The sequence below is a fragment of the Mobula hypostoma genome, chromosome X2 (assembly GCF_963921235.1).
Source record: "Mobula hypostoma chromosome X2, sMobHyp1.1, whole genome shotgun sequence".
NCBI classification, from domain to species: Eukaryota; Metazoa; Chordata; class Chondrichthyes; order Myliobatiformes; family Myliobatidae; genus Mobula; species Mobula hypostoma.
In genome coordinates this window covers 22,506,362-22,528,357 of record NC_086129.1, presented here as the reverse complement: position 1 = coordinate 22,528,357, position 21,996 = coordinate 22,506,362, and the positions used below count along the sequence as shown (strand labels likewise).

At 44.0% G+C, this 21,996-nt stretch overlaps 1 protein-coding gene across 1 annotated transcript in view; it reads right to left on the bottom strand.

Moving 5' to 3' along the window:
- Positions 1-21,996, bottom strand: part of LOC134340873 (V-set and immunoglobulin domain-containing protein 10-like 2) — a 119,820-nt gene that overhangs the window by 45,356 nt on the left and 52,468 nt on the right. The window contains exons 5-7 of the mRNA XM_063038445.1: positions 19,624-19,902; positions 9,702-9,970; positions 4,574-4,991 (exon numbers count right to left, since the gene is read on the bottom strand). Of these exons, the coding sequence (XP_062894515.1) occupies positions 4,574-4,991; positions 9,702-9,970; positions 19,624-19,902 (966 nt within the window). The remainder of the gene's footprint in view (positions 1-4,573; positions 4,992-9,701; positions 9,971-19,623; positions 19,903-21,996) is intronic.

Below are 21,996 nucleotides of genomic sequence, written 5' to 3'. Positions count from 1 at the left end.
GTGGAATAAAGGGAATCTATTCTGGATAGCTGCTGGTGACTGGTGGTATTCTGCAGGGTCAGTGTTGGGTCTGTTTCTCTTCACGTTACATTGCAGAGCTGATGGCTTTGTGGCCAAGCTTGTGGATAATATGAAGATAAGTGGAGAGGCAGGTAGTATTGAGGAAACAGGGAGTCTGCAGAAGGACTTGGACAGATTGGGGGAATGGGCAAAGAAGTGGCAGGTGGAATATAGTGTAAGGAAGTGTATGATCGTGAAGGTAGAAGGAATAGACTAAAATAGAAAATAGACTATTTTCTAAATGGGTAGCAAAGGGACTTGGGAGTCCTTGTTCAGAATCCCCCAAGGGTTAACTTGCAAGTTGAATTGGTAGTAAGAAAGGCAAATTCAACATTGCCATTCATTTCAAGAGGACTGGAATATAAAAGCAAGGATGTAAAGCTAAGGCTTGTTAAGGCTTTAGTCAGACCACACTTGGAGTATCGTGAGCAGTTTTGGGTCGCTTATCGAAGAAAGGATGTGCTGTCATTGGAGAGGGTTCAGAGGCAGTTCACAAGAATGATCTCAGAAATAAAAAGATTAACGCACGAGCAGCATTTCATGGCTCTGGGCTTATACTTGCTGGAGCTTAGAAGAATGAAGGGGGATTTCATTGAAACCTATCGAATACTGAAAGACCTAGATAGACTGGACTTGGAGAGGATGTTTCCAATAGTAGGGTGGGGGGGACCAAAGGGCACAGCCTCAGAATACAAAAACATCCTTTTAGAACAGAGTTAAGGAGGAAGTTCTTTAGCCAGAGTCTGGTGAATGTGTGGAATTTATTGCCACAGATTGCTGTGGAGTCAGTGGGTATATTTAAAGCAGAGGCTGATCGATTAGTAAGGGTATCAAAGATTACGGTAAGAAGGCAGAATAATGCGGCTGAGAGGGATAATATATCAGCAATGATGGAACAATAGAGAAGACTCAATGAGTCGAAAGGCCTAATTCTGCTCTAATATCTTATGATTTTATGGTCTAATATATTTCATGCAGAGAGCAGGAAAACTGGGACAAGGGTACATCATGCTAATGTTGTCCTGATACACAGCTCTGACCCAATACTTTGACAATTCCTTTCCATCCACAGATGCTGCTCAAGCCATTATGTTCCTCCAGCAGATTGTTTGTTGCTCCAGATTCCAGCATCTGTAGTCTATAGTCTCCAGTGTCTCCCATGTTGTAGTTAAAGCCAGGTCATCCAGGAATGAAGCCAGGAAGCTGTCCTTCACAGGTATTGTAGGGATCTGAAAATCTCCTTCTCAAAATGTCGGGTGCCATTTCACAATTGTAATTGAAATGTTATAAGTTTTCATGGCGAAGGTAATAAGGAGTACATAGAACATAGAACATAGAATAGTACAGCACAGTAAGGCCCTTCGGCCCACAATGTTGTGCCGACCCTCAAACCCTGCCTCCCATATTACCCCCCACCTTAAATTCCTCCATATACCTGTCTAGTAGTCTCTTAAACTTCACTAGTGTATCTGCCTCCACCACTGACTCAGGCAGTGCATTCCATGCACCAACCACTCTCTGAGTAAAAAAACCTTCCTCTAATATCCCCCTTGAACTTCCCACCCCTTACCTTAAAGCCATGTCCTCTTGTATTGAGCAGTGGTACCCTGGGGAAGAGGCGCTGGCTGTCCACTCTATCTATTCCTCTTATTATCTTGTACACCTCTATCATGTCTCGTCTCATCCTCCTTCTCTCCAAAGAGTAAAGCCCTAGCTCCCTTAATCTCTGATCATAATGCATACTTTCTAAACCAGGCAGCATCCTGGTAAATCTCCTCTGTACCCTTTCCAATGCTTCCACATCCTTCCTACAGTGAGGCGACCAGAACAGGATACAGTACTCCAAGTGTGGCCTAACCAGAGTTTTATAGAGCTGCATCATTACATCTCGACTCTTAAACTCTATCCCTCGACTTATGAAAGCTAACACCCCATAAGCTTTCTTAACTACCCTATCCACCTGTGAGGCAACTTTCAGGGATCTGTGGACATGTACCCCCAGATCCCTCTGCCTCTCCACACTACCAAGTATCCTGCCATTTACTTTGTACTCTGCCTTGGAGTTTGTCCTTCCAAAGTGTACCACCTCACCCTTCTCCGGGTTGAACTCCATCTGCCACTTCTCAGCCCACTTCTGCATCCTATCAATGTCTCTCTGCAATCTTTGACAATCCTCTACACTATCTGCAACACCACCAACCTTTGTGTCGTCTGCAAACTTGCCAACCCACCCTTCTACCCCAACGTCCAGGTTGTTAATAAAAATCACGAAAAGTAGAGGTCCCAGAACAGATCCTTGTGGGGCACCACTAGTCACAATCCTCCAATCTGAATGTACTCCCTCCACCACCACCCTCTGCCTTCTGCAGGCAAGCCAATTCTGAATCCACCTGGCCAAACTTCCCTGGATCCCATGACTTCTGACTTTCTGAATAAGCCTACCGTGTGGAACCTTGTCAAATGTCTTATTAAAATCCATACAGATCACATCCACTGCACTACTCTCATCTATATGCTTGGTCACCTCCTCAAAGAACTCTATCAGGCTTGTTAGACACGATCTGCCCTTCACAAAGCCATGCTGACTGTCACTGATCAGACCATGATTCTCTAAATGCCCAGAGATCCTATCTCTAAGAATCTTTTCCAACAGCTTTCCCACCACAGACGTAAGGCTCACTGGTCTATAATTACCCGGACTATCCCTACGACCTTTTTTGAACAAGGGGACAACATTCGCCTCCCTCCAACCCTCCAGTACCATTCCTGTGGACAACGAGGACATAAAGATCCTAGCCAGAGGCTCAGCAATCTCTTCCCTCACCTGGTGGAGCAGCCTAGGGAATATTCCGTCAGGCCCCGGGGACTTATCCGTCCTAATGTACTTTAACAGCTCCAACACCTCATCTTCCTTAATATCAACATGCTCCAGAACATCAACCTCACTCATATTGTCCTCACCATCATCAAGTTCCCTCTCATTGGTGAATACCGGAGAGAAGTATTCATTGAGGACCTCGCTCACTTCAACAGCCTCCAGGCACATCTTCCCACCTTTATCTCTAATCGGTCCTACCTTCACTCCTGTCATCCTTTTGTTCTTCACATAATTGAAGAATGCCTTGCGGTTTTCCTTTACCCTACTCACCAAGGCCTTCTCATGCCCGCTTCTTGCTCTTCTCAGCCCCTTCTTAAGCTCCTTTCTTGCTTCCCTATATTCCTTAATAGACCCATCTGATCCTTGCTTCCTAAACCTCATGTATGCTGCCTTCTTCCACCTGACTAGATTTTCCACCTCACTTGTCACCCATGGTTCCTTCACCCTACCATTCTTTATTTTCCTCACCGGGACAAATTTATCCCTAACATCCTGCAAGAGATCTCTAAACATCGACCACATGTCCATAGTACATTTCCCTGCAAAAACATCATCTCAATTCACACCTGCAAGTTCTAGCCTTATAGCCTCATAATTTGCCCTTCCCCAATTAAAATTTTTCCTGTCCTCTCTGATTCTATCCTTTTCCATGATAATGCTAAAGGCCAGGGAGCAATGGTCACTGTCCCCCAGATGCTCACCCACTGAGAGATCTGTGACCTGACCCGGTTCATTACCTAGTACTAGATCTAGTATGGCATTCCCCCTAGTCAGCCTGTCCACATATGTGACAGGAATCCATCCTGGACACACTTAACAAACTCTGCCCCATCTAAACCCTTGGAACTAATCAGGTGCCAATCAATATTAGGGAAGTTAAAGTCACCCATGATAACAAGCCTGTTATTTTTGCACCTTTCCAAAATCTGCCTCCCAATCTGTTCCTCTGTATCTCTGCTGCTACCAGGGGGCCTATAGAATACCCGAAATAGAGTAACTGCTCCCTTCCTGTTCCTGACTTCCACCCATACTGACCCAAAAGAGGATCCTGCTACATTACCCACCCTTTCTGTAGCTGTAATAGTGTCCCTGACCAGTAATGCCACCCCTCCTCCCCTTTTTCCGCCCTCTCTATCCCTTTTAAAGCACTGAAATCCAGGAATATTGAGAATCCATTCCTGCCCTGGTGCCAGCCAAGTCTCTGTAATGGCCACTACATCATAATTCCATGTATGTATCCAAGCTCTCAGTTCACCACCTTTGTTCCTGATGCTTCTTGCATTGAGGTACACACATTTCAGCCCTTCTACCTTACTGTCTTTACACCGTTTATTCTGCTTCTTTTTCCTCAAAGCCTCTCTATATGTTAGATCTGGCTTTACTCCATGCACTTCTTTCAATGCTCTATCGCTCTGGGTCCCATCCCCCTTGCAAATTAGATTAAACCCTCCCAAACCATGCTAGCAAAACTACCTGCAAGGATATTGCTCCCCCTCGAGTTCAGGTGCAACCCATCCAATCTGTACAGGTCCCACCTTTCCCAGAAGAAATCCCAATGGTCCAAAAATCTAAAGCCCTGCTCCCTGCACCAACTCCTCAGCCACGCATTCAACTGCCATCTCCTCCAATTCTTACCATCTCTATCACGTAGCACTGGCAGCAATCCTGAGAACGCCACCCTTGAGGTCCTGTTCTTCAGCCTTCTGCCTAGTTCCCGAAACTCACACTTCAGGACCTCATCCCTCTTCCTGCCTATGTCGTTGGTCCCAACATGTATCACAACTTCTGGTTGCTTTCCCTCTCGCACCAGGATGTCGTGCACCCAGTCAGAGACATCCTGGACCCTTGCATCCGGGAGGCAACAAACCATGCGGGTGTCCTTCTCACGTCCACAAAATCTCCTGTCTGCTCCCCTGACTACAGAGTCTCCAATGACGACAGCTCTCCTCTTCTCCGTCCCACGCTTCTGCACCACTGGGTCAGACTCAGTGCTGGAGGCCCTGCCACCGTGACTCACACCTGGTCGGTCGTCCCCGCTAACAGTATCCAGGATGGTAAACTTATTATTCAGGGGAATAGCTACAGGGGTGCTCTGCACTACCTGTCTGCTCACCTTCGCTTTCCCCCCTCTGACTGTTACCCAACGACCTGCTTCCGACAGCCTAGGTGTGACTACCTCCCTGTACGTATGTCATCTGTGATCTAATGGAATGGTAGAACTGGGTTAAGAGCCAGATAGCCTGCTCCTGCTTATATGAGCTGAGGACATCAAAATGATGAAAGTGCAAGCAAATAAATTGCCTCATGCACTAATACTCATTGTGTACTCAAGGTTAAATTTGAAACTTGAGAAAACAACTGCTATGACTTATCTGCAAGCTGAGTAAACAAAGGCTCAAGACTAAATACCTCTTCATCCTCAAACACAAGCTCAGGAACACAGATCACATTTGTCTCAATAATAACAAAATGTAAATCTTAACAATATTATGAACTTCTATGAGAGCATGGTTGAGCCGCGGGTGAGAATTATTAAATCTCTTCTCTAGAATTCAAATCCCTTATTTGCTTCATCCCTCCATATAGAAACATAGAAACATAGAAAATAGGTGCAGGAGTAGGCCATTCGGCCCTTCGAGCCTGCACCGCCATTTATTATGATCATGGCTGATCATCCAACTCAGAACCCCGCCCCAGCCTTCCCCCCATACCCCTTGACCCCTGTAGCCACAAGGGCCATATCTAACTCCCTCTTAAACATAGCCAATGAACTGGCCTCAACAGTTTGCTGTGGCAGAGAATTCCACAGATTCATCACTCTCTGTGTGAAGAAGTTTTTCCTAATCTCGGTCCTAAAAGGCTTCCCCTCTATCCTCAAACTGTGACCCCTCGTTCTGGACTTCCCCAACATCGGGAACAATCTTCCTGCATCTATCCTGTCCAATCCTTTTAGGATCTTATACGTTTCAATCAGATCCCCCCTCAATCTTCTAAATTCCAACGAGTACAAGCCCAGTTCATCCAGTCTTTCTTCATATGAAAGTCCTGCCATCCCAGGAATCAATCTGGTGAACCTTCTTTGTACTCCCTCTATGGCAAAGATGTCTTTCCTCAGATTAGGGGACCAAAACTGCACACAATACTCCAGGTGTGGTCTCACCAAGGCCTTGTACAACTGCAGTAGTACCTCCCTGCTCCTGTACTCGAATCCTCTCGCTATAAATGCCAGCATACCATTCGCCTTTTTCACCGCCTGCTGTACCTGCATGCCCACTTTCAAAGACTGGTGTATAATGACACCCAGGTCTCGTTGCACCTCCCCTTTTCCTAATCGGCCACCATTCAGATAATAATCTGTTTTCCTATTTTCCTATATCTACAGCCATCTCCATTCTTCCAATAATGAGGCCCCTGTGTTCCTTTAATTCTACCTGGTTTCCTTTGTTATGCCCTTGTTCCTGGAATTTCCTCTCTAAATCTCCGCAACCCTTCACCATTCCATGATCCTTTAAAACAATCACAAAACCTAACATGTTTACCAACTTTTGGTCTTATTCCCATATTTAGTGAGTTGGTTTTAGTTTGTGTCTGATAATGTTCAAATGGAATTCTTTGGAACAATTTACAAATTTAAGGGGACTGTGAGAATGAAGTTTGTGCTATAGAAACAAATACACTTGCATTGAATCTTGGGGGGTCTTGATACCTGTCTGTAAGAGACCATCATTAAAAATTACCATTTGTCTGAGAATCACCAATCCACTTGTCATCTTTCAAGTACAGTATGTATATTCTATTTTATAGGGCAATTCAAATGACTCTTACTTCAACCCCTAATTGCCTGTGATATAATCCAATATTATCAATGTGTGACAAAATTCAGAGAATCAGTGCCAGGTATCCTGCTAAAGTCAGCATTTCACCTGGAAGGAACGTTTGGGTCACTGTGATGGGGGGATAGAGAGGGCAAGTGAAAGGGCAGGTACTGGATCTCCTCCAGTTGCATGGGAAAGTACCAAGCAAAGGGGAGTGGTTGATGAACGTGGGTGGAGGATTGCCTGGAGTTGCAGACTGAATGCTGAAAGAAAAGGGAAGGGATGATCTCTTACCAGGAGGGAGTTCCTGGGTGGTATTAACGGAGGAGGGGCTTGTGTTAAACAGAATCGAATTAGTATTGCTGAAAGAGATTTTATCACGGTGTGCACTGGCAATGACTGAATCCAGGTGCGGAGGAACGACAGACTTGCATGTAGAGACGAAAACAAGAGTTTATACATAGGAATTCCAATAGTACGTTGGTGACTCGACCAAGCGACACTGCGAGATGACTCATTCTCAACACAAGGACTCTGCAATAAGTCCTAATCAGGAGTCCACTTTAAATAATCACAGTACATGGAAAACCCATGCCAGTCAAAGTATCTTGACAAGATATTACAGAAAGCACGAGGGCTTAATGACTCTAGTTAAGACAACAAATACAGGTGCTCTAGAAATCTCAGAGCCCAGTACTCTACAGCTGGCCATACAGATCCACAGGGCTCATGACAGACTTATACATTAACTGAGAGCTATAACTTCTACAAACATTCAAAAGTCTATAAATTCCCCAATCTCACCAAGAAGATACTAACTGATGTCAGTCATCTACTGAGTTGGACTCAGTGAGTCACAGACAAGCAAGGTAACTTAAAACAGATTGCAAACGGAAACTGGATCTTCTACTTTGTGGCACTTCCGTCATAAAACTCCGGGACCTGACTTACCTTGAGCAATACCAAAATTATCAAAATTCAAAAGGTAAAGGTGAGTCAGATAAATTGTTCTTCTAAGAGGAATCCATAACTGAAGGAGAATGTTGACTCCATTCTCAAAATATAACCATATATTTTAACCAAATATAACCATATAACAATTACAACACGAAAACAGGCCATCTCCGCCCTTCTAGACCATGCCGAATGCTTACTCTCACCTAGTCCCACTGACCTGCACTCAGCCCATAACCCTCCATTCCTTTCCTGTCCATATCCCTATCCAATTTTTTGTTAAACGACAATATCGAACCTGCCTCTTCCACTTCTACTGGAAGCTCGTTCCACACAGCCACCACTCTCTGAGTAAAGAAGTACCCCCTCGTGTTACCCCTAAACTTTTGCCCCCCTAATTCTCAACTCATGTCCTCTTGTTTGAATCTCCCCCACTCTCAATGGAAAAAGCCTATCCACATATAGGTTTTATGTGCTGAACAGGTATATTCTGGAGATGCTAAGGCATAGAGTAATACAGCACGTAATTAGCTTTTCAGCCCAACTCATCCATGTTGTCCAAAGTTCCCAACCAAGATAGTCCCATTTGCCCACATTTTGCCCAATATCCCCTCCATGTACTTATTTAAATGTCTTTTAAATGTTGTTATAGTAACTGCCTCAACTACTTTACTGGGGACAACACACCAAAATCTATGATGATCACTCTAAGGAGATTAAAATCAGAGCAAAGCTGAATGTAATTAACCTGCAAATCTGAATTCCACAAGAACAACAGGAAAGAATGACCAGCGGCTATATTTCTGTCACACTACAAAGACTTTAATAATAAGAATATACTAAACCTATTTTCAATGCCTCAACAGATTGTAAGTAACAAACTCAACTTGCTAGAAATGTGGATAGAATAATGGATTTTCTATGTTAGGTCATAAAGTAAGAGGACCCTCTAAGTGTCTCCTGTTGCTTGAGCGAACTGGAGCTGGCTTTACCTGAACTATACCAGCTGATCTTAGCCAGAATGATGGAGCTTCATGAATGCATCATTAATGCTCTATTTCGGTTTCCAGTTCCTGTACATTCTGAGAATGATGTTACACAATTCTTTAATGAAACTTACATGATAGATAATTAGTTGAGAATAATATCAGCAGGTTTCATAGAAAATAATATTCTTTTCCCAACACTATAACTCAATCAACCTGTGTTTGCCCTGAATTGTACCCAGAATACGAAAAGACATCACAATTCATTTAGTTATTTAGAGATACAGTGCGGAACATTCCTTTCTGGCCGAGTGAGCTGCACTGCCAAGAAACCCACCTATTTAACACGAGCCTGATCACAGGACAATCTACAATGACCAATTAGCCTCCTATCTGGTACATCTTTATACTGTGGGAGGAAACCAGAGCACCCGGAAAAAATCCACACACTCACGGGAAGGAACATACAGGCTTCTTACAGAGGATGCCGAAATTGAACTTCAAAATCCAAAATCTGGCACCCCAAGTTGTAACAGCACCACGCTAACTGCTACATTACCATGGCGCCCCATTCTGTTAACTGTCTCTATCATTGTGTGTGGAATTAATGCAGGAAATTACAATAATATGCTTGCACTTCAATATTTTATTAATCTCACCACAGAGGTTTAAAAGGTCTTCATTTCATCCACAATCTTAAAGTTTGCCAAAAAAATCTCAGTTTTTCTAAGATTACTGTGTTCAGAAAAAGAGAGTTGAAATAAAGCAGGAAACGCTGAAAGCATTTCACTCAGCAGGTCAGGCAGCATCTGTGGAGAAAGAAACATGGTCAATGTTTCAGCTGGATGGCCTCTCACAGATAGAACCTGACTTGCTGAGTTTTGCCAGAATTTTCTACTTTGTTTCAGATTTCCAACATCTGCAGGGTTTTTTTCCCAGTTTTAGCTTAAAATACAGAAGATTCCTTGAAATCAAATCATTTGAGATTAAATTCTACTCACAGTAGACAGTAAGTACGATAGTAGTCTTTGTTCTGGTGTTGAGGACTGTGTTGTGAGCGAGGCACATGTAAGTTCCAGTCTGACTTCGGGAGATTCTCTCAATGACAAACTGCTGCCCGGCATAGATCTGAGAGTTGTTGTGAAACCAGATGTACTGGCTGGGTGGATTGGAAGAGGCTGAACAGATCATAGAGACCGTGTCCTGTTCAATGGCTGAATAACCCACTGAGTTGAGAGAGTAGGGAGTTATGTTGATGGCTGGCTGGTCGGGACCATCTGGAAAACAACAGGGCAAAGCACCTTCAATTCAGGAACTACATATCGATGAATTATTAATCAATACTACATATTGGCAACAGAGCTGCTTACAGTCAAATGATAATTATTTTCCTGTCACTGATTCTTGTCAACCAAGAGCCGAGGCTGTGGAATTGGCCCAATAGCTTTACATGCCTACGGGACAACCACAGTGCTTCCCAGCCAAGGAGGAACCACTTGAGTGGAAAATATGGCATCATGCAGATAACATTCTCCCTTATGCTCAGGAGACAATGCCAAGATAATCTTGTTGCCATTGAGGTGAAACCTCTGTTTTAGAGTTGTAGATTTATATGCTACACAAAAACACAGAAATAGTTACAGATTTATAACCTCTGTTTTAGAGTTGTAGATTTATACACAACACAGAAGCAGGCTCGTCAGCCCACCTTGCCCATTCCAACCAAGTTGTCTATCTGAACTGGTCTCACGTCTGTTTCTGGCCCATATCCCTCTATCTTTCCTTCCCATAAACGCCTGTTGAACATTGTAATTGTACCCGTTTTTACAGTTCCCTCTGGCATCTATATTCATATACCCACCATACTCTGTGTGAAGATGTTGCCCCTCAGGTCACTTTTATATCTTTCCCCTCTCACCTTAAATCTATGTCCTCTTGCTTTCAACCTCCCAAACCTCGGAAAAAGATTGTGAACACCTGCCTCATCTATACCCCTCGTGATCTTAAATGCCTCTAGAAGGACACTCCTCAGCGTCCTATGCTCCAGGTAAAAATGTCACTGCTCATCCAGCCTCTTCTTCTCAGATCATAAGACATAGGAGCAGAATTAGGCCATTCAGCCCATCAAATCTGCTCTGCCACCCATCATGGCTGATTTATTATCCCTCTCAACTCCACTCTCCTGCCTTTTACCTGTAACCTTTGACCCCTTATTAAATAAGAATATATCAACCTCTGCTTTAAATATATCCAATGACTTGACCTCCACAGATTCACCACCCTCTGGCTAAAGAAATACATATTGATACCTCAAACCTCCTAGTCTGGTAACATCCTTGCAACTGTTTTTGATACCCTTTCCAGTTTAATGACATTCTTCCTTAAGGTGGGAGACCAGAATTGCATACAATACTCCAAGTGTAGTCTAACTAATGAGTTTATATTTGTAACATGACACACCACCCCCTGTACTCAGTGCCCTGACTGATGAAAACATGCATGCAAAATATTCTCTTCACCACCCTATCAACTTGCCTACCACTTTCAGGAACCATATACTGTACTTGCATCCTTACCTCTCTCTGTTCCACAATGCTCTCTAATAATGGAACCATTTAATTCCAAATGGGAAAGCTGATGTGGCCTGCTTAACATAACTTCTGATTGTGCTGCACCCTCAATACTGTGCTGGGACACCCATACTCATATTTCTGGAGCAGAACACCCTTTATTTCTGTCATTAAAATCTGAATTGCTGTAGATAATGAAATGGATCATTCAAGGTATGTCCCCGGCCCCAGCTCGCTTCCTGGGTTCCCTGCCCGTGCGCAAACACACCCTTTCTCCAGAAGCAGAGAGGGCCATTCAAACTGAATTCAATAATTTAAACAATAAAAATTCCCCACCAAATTAAAAATAACTAAATAATTAAACACAAGAACACTAATTAAAAACATTGCACCATATATATCTACTTTGCATGTCGTTTATCCACCTGCGCTGCACTTTCTCGGCAGCTACACCATATTCAGCATTCTGGTTTTCTTTTCACTACCTTAATATAATTATTTATTGCATGATCTGCCTGGGTGGCACACAAGACAAAAGCACATGACACAAGATACGCTTTATGTCGACACATGATAATAATAAACCAATGACGATACAGTTCAAAGTTCAAAGTAAATTTATTATTAAAGTACATCTATAATCACCATATACTACCTTAAGATTCATTTATAGTGCACTAAAATTCATTTGAGATTTATAGTCAAGTAAAATAGACTAAAATCAGCTTTTACTTTTTTCCCACATTCAAATAAATACAGGTGTCTGGTCCAATACCACTCCACTCGAGCAAAAAGACTAGTGTTGGATGCAAATTAGATTTGCACCTTCTGATCAGTGAGTCACTCCTTCACCAAACAGTTCAATGACAGAGTTGGTGGTCAAATATATGCACATCATAAGTGCTCCGGTAAGCTTAGTGGTTAGCGCAATGCTGTGACAGCTTGGGCCATCAGAGTTCAATTCCAGCGTCCTCTGCAAGAAGGTTTGTACTTTAATCCCATGTGCGCGCGGGTTTCCTCCGGGTGCTTCAGTTTCCTCCCACAGTCCAAAGATGTACCAGTTAGTAGGTTAATTGGTCATTGTAAATTGTCCTGTGATTAGGCTAGGGTTAACTTGGTGGGTTGCTGAGCAGTATAAAATAATATTTTAAATCAGGCCTTCAGAACACTTCAGATTTCTATACCTATGGTCACATTGGCGTTGAAGTCTGAGACTGCTAGATAATTAACAACCCAGTAATCAGACAGAACAATTCTCCTCAGTGCTAAAGCTCTATGTTAAAAGAACTCTGGGAACTAGCCGTTGTAAACATTACATTCTGGTTAAAGTACCACCCAAAATATGCCTTAACTGTGCTTTAGGAATCAGAACTTACACATCTTACAGGGTAACATTTCATCCATATCCGATTGGGCACAGAGTTGGACTGTGTCCAATCAGTGAGCAGGAGCACGGAAAAAGCAACAATTTCACTTAGGTACATGGCTGAAGGTGGTAAAAAGACAGTGCTTCGCGGCAATTTTTGGAGTTGGACTGCGCCCAATCAGGGATCGGGAGCATGAAAAGAAGTGGCGATTTCACTTAAATACGCAGCTGAAGATTTTAAAAAGCAGCGCTTTGCGACAGTTTTCAGAGTTGGACTGCGACCGATCAGTGAGCAGAAGCACGAGGTGGCGATTTCACTTCGGTACAAACTGAAAATTTTTAAAAGCAGCACCTTGCGACAGTTTTCAGAGTTGGACTGCGCCCAATCAGTGAATGGGATTCATTAGAAAGGACAAATAAAAATAAGGCAGGGGCTGTGGGAGTGGCCATTATGTGAGTGGGCCAGTGTCGAAGTGGCTTTGGCTCATCAGGCTTGGTTGAGGTAAGTATCTGGTAAGTTTCTTTTTCTTTTTCTTTATTTTTCATTCCTTATCTGTTCGGGCACTGTTTGTACAGCAAGAATCGCTCCAAGGGCAGTGTTTTGTTCTATATGTGTGATGTAGGAATTCTGGGAGATATCTGCCTCCCAGATAACCACATCTGCAGCAGATACACCAAGCTGCAGCTCCTCAGAGAACGTGTTAAGGAACTGGAGCTGCAGCTCAAAGACCTTTGTCTCATACTGGAGACTGAGGAAGAGATTGATAGGAGGTACAGAGAGGTAATCACCCCTGGGATTGCAGGTGGCAGGTGACTGGGGGACAGTCAGGAGAAGGAAGGGAGATGGGCAGCCAGTGCAGAGTACCCCTGTGGCTGTTACCCTCAATCATTTTGGATACTGCTGAGGAGGGACGACCTATCAGGGGTAGCCACAGTGACTGGGTCTCTGGCACTGAGCCAGATGCTGTTGCTCAGAAGAGCAGAGAGGTGAAGAGGTCTGCAGTGTTGATGGGAGATTCCATAGGCAGAGGAACAGAGATGAGATTCTGTGGACGCGATAGAGACACCAGATCGTATATTGCCTCTCAGGCACCAGGGTCAGGGATGTTGGATCAGATCCATGGCATTCTTAGGGAGCAGAAGTCTTGGTACATATTGGTACCAATGACCATCGGTAGGAAAGACGATGAGGTCCTGAAGAGAGAATTTAGGGAGCAAGGTAGAAAGCTGAAAATCTGGACCACCAGGGTAGTAATCTCTGGATTGCTGCCTGTGCCACGTGCCAGTGAGGGTAAGAATAGGATGATTTGGCAGATGAATGAGTGGCTGAGGAACTGGTACAAAAGGCAGTGGTTCATTGGATCATTAGGATCTCTTCTGGGGAAGGTACGATCTGTACAAAAGGGACCAGTTACACCTGAACCCGAGGGGATCCAATAACCTTGCGGACAGGTTTGCTAGAGCTGTTCGGGAGGGTTTAAACTAATTTGGCAGGGAAATGGGAACTGGAGCGATAGGGCTGAGGATGGGGTAGTTGGTATACCAGCAGAGGCAGTGTGTAGTGTGTAGTGAGACTGTGAGGAAGGAGAGGCTGATGGTAGGGCAAAATTGAAGTCAACGGGATGAGTTGCAATGTAAAAAGTGGACAAAATCGAAAAGGGTGATGAATACAGGACTGAAGGTGTTATATTTGAATGCGTGCAGTATACAGAGCCGAGGTAGATGAATTTGTGGCAGAGTTGCAGATTGGCATGTATGACATTGTGGGCATCACTCAATCATGGTTGGTTCAGCTGGGAGCTTACTATCAAAGGATACACATAGTATCGAAAGGACAGGCAGGTAGGCAGAGGGGGTGGTGTGGCTCTATTGGTAAAAAAATTATATCAAATCATCAGAAAGAGGTGACATGGGATCAGAAGGTGTAGAATCCTTGTGGGTAGAGCTAAGAAACTGAAAGGTTAAAAAGACCCTGATGGAAGTTGTATACAGATCTCCGAACAGTAGGCAGGATGTGGGCTACAAATTACAGCAGGAGATAGAAAAGGCTTGTCAAAAGGGAAATGTTACAATAGTCATGGGGGGGGGCGCGTTTCAATATGCAGGTAGATTGGGAAAATCAGGCTGGTGCTGAATTGGGGGAATTTGTAGAATGCCTACAAGATAACTTTTTAGAGTAGCTCATGGTAGAGCCCACTGGGGGATCGACTGTTCTGGACTGGGTGTTCTGCAATGAAAATAAGTACTTTGCATCAGTCTTCACTGTGGAAGACACTAGCCATATGCCAAAAGTTCCAGGTGTCATGGGGCAGAAATTGTTGAAGTTGCCATTACCAGGGGGAAGGTGCTTGCGAATTTGAAAGGTCTGAAGGTAGATAAGTCACCTGGACCAGATGGTCTCCACCCCAGGGTTCTGAAGGAGGTAGCTGAAGAGATTGTGAAGGCATTAGTAATGATCTTTCAATAATCAATGGATCTTGGCGTGGTTCTGGAGGACTGGAAAGTTGCAAATGTCACACCACTTTTTAAAAAGGGAGAGAGGCAAAAGAAAGGAAATTATAGGCTAGTTAGCCTGCCCTCAGCGTTTGAGAAGATGCTGGAGTCGATTGTTAAGGATATAGTTTTGTAGTACTTGGAGGCACATGATAAGATAGGCCAAAGTTAGCACAGTTTCCTCAAGAGAAAATCTTGACTAACAAATCTGTTGGAATTCTTTGAAGAAATAACAAGCAGGATGGACGAAGGAGAATTGGTGGATGTTGTGCACTTGGATTTTCAGAAGGCCTTTGACAAAGTACCACACTTGAGGCTGCTTAACAAGTTAAGAGCTCATAGCATTACAGGACAGATGCTAGCATGGATAGCTGACTGGCTGATTGGCAGGATGAAAAGAATGGAAATAAAGAGAGCCTTTTCTGGTTGGCTGCCAGTGATTAGTGGTGCTCTAACGGGGTCTGTATTGGGACCACTTCTTTTCACATTATATGTCAATGATTTGGATGATGAAATTGCTGGCTTTGTGGCCAAGTTTACATTCAATATGAAGACAGTTGGAGGGGCAGGTAGTGTTAAGGAAGAAGAGAAGCTATGGAAAGACACGGACCAGTTAGGAGAATGAGCAAAGAAGTGGCAGATAGAATTCAGTGTTGGGAAGTGTATGGTCATGCACTTTGGTAAAAAAAAATAAAAGCATAGACTATTTTCTAAATGGCGAGAAATTAAAAAATCTGAGGTGCAAAGGGACTTCGGAGCCCTTGTGCAGGATTCCCTAAAGGTTCATTTGCAGGTTGCATCAGTGGTGAGGAAGGCCAAATGCAATGTTAGCATTTATTTCAAGAGGACTAGAATATAAAAGCAATGATATTATGTTGAGGCTTTATACAGCACTGGTGAGACCTCACTTGGAGTATTGTGATCAGTTTTGGGCACCTTATCTAAGAAAGGATGTGGTGACATTGGAGCGGGTTCAGAGGAGGTTCACGAAAATGATTCCAGGATTGAAAGGCTTATCATATAAAGAGCGTTTGATGGTGCTGGACCTGTACTCACTGCAATTTGCAATTCAGGAGCATGAGGGAGAATCTCAGTGAAACCTATTGAATGCAGGAAGGCCTCGATAGAGTGGATGCGGAGAGGATGTTTCCTACGGTGGGGGATTTCAAGACCAGAGGACACAGCCTCAGAATAGAGAGACATCCATTGAGAATGGAGATGAAGAATAATTTCTTTAGCCAGAGGGTGGTGAATCTGTGGAATTCATTGCTACAGGTGGCCGTGTCATTGGGTATATTTAAGGCAGAGGTTGATAGATTGTTGATTATGAAGGGATACGGAGAGAAGGCAGGAGATTGGGACTGAGAGAGAAATGGATCAACCATGAACATCCCTCTTCCTTCAGTTAGTCCTGACGAAGGGTCTCGGCCTGAAACGTCGACTGTACCTCTTCCTAGAGATGCTGCCTGGCCTGCTGCATTCACCAGCAACTTTGATGTGTGTTGCTTGAATTTCCAGCATCTGCAGAATTCCTGTTGTCAACCATGAACAGATGTTCTCAGGGAAATGTACAGAAGAAATGTGGCAAATGTTCACGGGATACTTGCGGGGAGTTCTGCATAGGTACGTTCCAATGAGACAGGGAAAGGATGGTAGGGTACAAGAACTGTGGTGTACAAAGGGTGTTGTAAATCTAGTCAAGAAGAAAAGAAGAGCTTACAAAAGGTTCAAAAAACTAGGTAATGATAGAGATCTAGAAAGATTATAAGGCTAGCAGGAAGGAGCTTAAGAAAGAAATTAGGAGAGCCAGAAGGGGCCATGTGAAAGCCTTGGCAGACAGAATTAAGGAAAACCCCAAGGCATTCTACAAGTATGTGAAGAACAAGAGGATAAGATGTGAGAAAATAGGACCAATCAAGTGTGACAGTGGAAAAGTGTGTATGGAACTGGAGGAGATAGCAGAGGTACTTAAAGAGTACTTTGCTTCAGTATTCACTACGGAAAAGGATCCTGGTGATTGTAGAGATGACTTACAGTGAACTGAAAAGCTTGAGCTGCAGATATTAAGAAAGAGAACATGCTGGAGCTTTTGGAAAGCATCAAGTTGGATAAGTCACCGGGACCGGATGAGATGTACCCTAGGCTACTGCGGGAGGTGAGGGAGGAGACTGCTGAGCCCCTGGCAATGATCTTTGCATCATCAATGGGGACAGGGGAGGTTCCGGAGGATTGGAGGGTTGCGGATGTTGTTCCCTTATTCAAGAAAAGGAGTAGAGATAGCCCTGGAAATTATAGACTAGTGAGTCTTACTTCAGTGGTTGGTAAGTTGATGGAGAAAATCCTGAGAGGCAGGATCTATGAACATTTGGTGAGGCATTAATATGATTATGAATAATCAGCAGGCTTTGTCAAGGGCAGGTCGTGCCTTACGAGCCTGATTGAATTTTTTGAGGATGTGACTAAACACATTGATGAGGGTAGAGCTGTAGATATAGTGTATATGGGTTTTAGCAAGGCATTTGATAAGGCACCCCATGCAAGGCTTATTGAGAAAGTAAGGAGGCATGGGATCCAAGGGGACGTTGCTTTGTGGATCCAGAACTGGCTTGCCCACAGAAGGCAAAGGGTGGTTGTAGACGGGTCATATTCTGCATGGAGGTCAGTGACCAGTGGTGTGCCTCAGGGATCTGTTCTGGGACCCCTAATCTTCATGATTTTTATAAATGACCTGGATGAGAAAGTGGAGGGATCGGTTAGTAAATTTGCTGATTACACAAAGGCTAGGGGTGCTGTGGATAGTGTGGAGGGCTGTCAGAGGTTACAGCGGGACATTGATAGGATGCAAAACTGGGCTGAGAAATGGCAGATGGAATTCAACCCCCATAAGTGTGAGGTGGTTCATTTTGGTAGGTCAAATATGATGACAGAAAATAGTATTAACGGTAAGACTCTTGGCAGTGTGGAGGATCAGAGGGATCTTGGGGTCCGAGTCCATAGGACACTCAAAGCTACTCCACAGCTTGACTCTGTGGTTAAGAAATATACGGTGCATTGGCCTTCATCAACCATGGGATTGAGTTTAGGAGCCGAGAGGTAATAGATGCAGCTGTATAGGACCCTGGTCAGACCCCACTTGGAGTACTGTGCTCAGTTCAGGTCGCCTCACCACAGGAAGGACGTGGAAACCATAGAAAGGGTGCAGAGGAGATTTACAAGGATGTTGCCTGGATTGGGGAGCATGCCTCATGAGAATAGGTTGAGTGAACTCGGCCTTTTTTCCTTGGAGCGACAGAGAATGAGAGGTGACCTGATAGAGGTGTATAAGATGATGAGAGGCATTGATCGTGTGGATAGTCAGAGGGTTTTTCCCAGGGCTGAAGTGATTAGCACGAAAGCGCACAGTTTTAAGGTGCTTGGAAGTAGGTACGGAGGAGATGGCAGGGTAAGTTTTTTACGCATAGAGTGGTGAGTGCATGGAATGTGCTGCAATATGATGGTGGTGGAGGCAGATATGATAGGGTCTTTTAAGAGACTCCTGGACAGGTACATGGAGCTCAGAAAAATAGAGGGCTATGGGTTATTTCTGAGGTAAGGACATGTTCGGCACAGCTTTGTGGGCCTAAGGGCTTGTATTGTACTGTAGATTTTCTATACTTCTATGTTTGTATGATGAAATGGCAGAGCAGACTCGATGAGACAAAGGGCCTAATTCTGCTCCTCTATCTTATGGTCTTATCTGTGGCAGATAGTGCTATCTAACTGCAAACTGGGGGCGATGTCGGGCTGAAGGTAGTATTGGACTATTCCGGGTGAGTTCCCCAATCTCATACCTTTGGGATTCTTTTACCCGCTGTGTGAGCTCTTGTTCAGGGCTGAATCAGGACACAGACCCAAGATGAGAATGGCTGGTGTTGCAAATATCTAAACCGTTAATTAACCATCAAAAATGCACTGGGGGATTGTTTCTTGGAGACATTACATCTTTATTCCCGTTATCATATTCCAGCAGTTTTGGTGAATATTACAAAGTTGATTAACTTCTAAAAGGTGAATCAGCAATGTTAAGCTTGAAATGTTTATGTGATCATCCACCTTCCAATAATGAAACTCAGAAAGAAGTATTTACACTGTGAGTCTCCCAATACTTGAAGTAAAAGCAGCGAATCTCTAGTGGAGCAGCACAATTCACTACTCCCTCTTGTCGTACAGTTCACTGCACTGAACCGTCACCATCGACTTTCTGTTCAAGTATTTTGATTGGGAGCTGTACCACTCCAGCTAAGCTGTACATAACCTATGCATAATGGTCAAAAACAATGAAAAAAGAAGAAAACCACCAGGAGCTGGATGATTAATGGGAAGAATATGGCGCTCAGTGGGAGCCAATCACATTGCATGCTAGAGTGAGATTTTCCCCAGAATTGGAATCACTCTGCTTCCAGCACAGCCAGAAGCTCTTCACTTGTACCGCACAAGTTTCCAAGTACTTATGGGGACTCACAGATCACGTCGAGCCAGACTCGGTTGCTGGTGGCTTCATTCACTTCGTTCCTCGCGGTGCAGGTGTACCAGCCGGTGTGGTTCCTGTTCACTGAGGTGAGGTTAAGCTGGCTGCTGGTTGTCTCGGAGATGTTGACAGGGCTCCTGGACAGAGTTTCCTGCCTGTTCCAGATGTACTCCAAGGGCCTGGTTCCATTCTCTACAGAGCACACTATTGAAACTGTGGACCCTTCAACAGGTGCCGAGGTGCTCATCTGAACGGACGGGTTGGTAATTGGTACTGTGAAGTAAAAGGAGCATGGTTATCTCCAACAAAATATACTGAATGTTTTCACCTCTATTTAACAAACCCTCCTGGCGACATGTTGCAGTGACACTAGGATAGTTCTGTTCTCCTTCTGTACTCTCTCAATGTTCTTATGTGTAGAATAGTTTGCCTGCATGGCATGCAACCGAAAGCTTTTCACTGTATCTCAGTACGTGTCAATAATAAACCAGTCGTCTCGGCTGAAAACTTTCTTTGAAAAGTGACATTATATAATCTTGATTCAGTTCTTATAGCTGAATACCCACTTTGGCACTTGACCCACATGTGCCCAGCTGGGTTTGGGAACACACATTCATACATCTCAAAGGGGAGCCTTTCAGCCAGCCTTACAACAGCTACCCAGCCTAATGCCACCTTCCAGCACCAGCCCCATAGCTCTGCAGTGCGTGGCTCCTCGGGCATATGTCCAACGTTTCTCAAACAGAACACTGCTGGAACTCGGTGGTCCAAGCAGCATCTGTGGAAGTCAGCATTCTGAGCGATGTCGACATTCAGGACCTGGCAATCAGACCCAGCAGTCTCGACCCAAAACATATAGTCTTACACCTCTCTCCTCGATATCTGCTGATCTTCCTGTACTCTGTTTCTATTCTACATTCCAGCATCTGAAATCTTTTTTGTCACAACAGCATAAATGTTGTGAGAGATTTTGTTTCCACCATCCTTTTAGACAATGAGCTCCAGACTCCTTTCACTCTCTAAGTGAAAAGATATTTCTTCAATCCCCGCACCCTCCTCTGTTTGTTCCGCCAATTTATTCTTTTCCATGGTCTTTAACCTTTTATCTAAAGGAAATATCTCCTTCCTATTTGCTCCATCCTCAGCTCCTCATATAGTAATTTTAGTTCAATGAGTTAAAAGTCTTTTCAGCTTCTTTGTTGTGAAGAAAACAACCCTGCCCTGTCTGATTTTTCCTCATAGATAAAAATGGCAAAATCCTCATAAATCTCCCCTGCACCCTTCCAAATGGCTCCCTTTGATATGATGGATGGACTGTATGACATACTCAGGATGTGACTAAAAGCTCATAATTTCACTGCTGTTCTATTTTATGCTTCATTTATTAAGAAGGAATGAAAGTTTGGCAACGTGGATGGAAAGCCAATGAAGGATCAATCATCTATGTGTGGAGACATAAGGGATGGGTGAGATCATTAAAGAAATCTTTTGTCTGTAGTTACTGTGGAGAAGATCATGGAAGCTTGGGAATTCAGGGAAGAAAGTAGCAATGTGGATACATTCCTGGGGCCCCAAAAATTCTGGAACATTTAGAGGAAGGCAAGGAAAAAATTGCATGCGCCCTAGCAGAGTATCTTTGTTAGTTATGAGTGAAGCACTGGAAGACTGAAGGGCTGCGAGGACAAACCAGGGAACTTCAGCTTAATATCAGTAGTGCGAAAGTTACTGCAGGGGATTCTAACAGACAGGATCTATCTGCCTTTGGAAAGGGATAGGCAGCATGGCTTTGTACATGGGAAATCAGGCCTCAGGAATTTAAGTTTTTTGAATAGGTGACCAAGATAACTGATGAAGACAGGGTGGTATATGGCCTTTAATCAGAATCAGAATCGGGTTTAATATCACTGGCATATGTCGTGAAATTTGTTGTTATGTGGCAGCAGTACATTGCTATACATTGTAGTAAAAACTGTTATTTAGAGTAAGAAATAAAGTAAGTAACTGCATGACAAAAAAAAGCACAACAGCGTCTCTTCCACCTCAGGTTACTGAAGAAGTTCGGCATGAGCCCCCAGATCCTCAGGGGCACCATTGAGAGCATCCTGACTGGCTGTATCACCACCTGGCACGGGAACTGCACCAACCTTGATCGCTGGGCACTGCAGAGAGTGGTGCGGACAGCCTAGCACATCTCTCGGTGTGAACTTCCCTCCATTGAGGGCATTTAAGGCAGCAGGTGCCTAAAGAAGGCCTGGAAGATCATCGGGTACACCAGTCACCCCAACTGCAAACTGTTCCAGCTACTTCCATCTGGCAAACAGTACCACAGCATTAAAACCAGGACCAACAGGCTACGGGACATCTTCT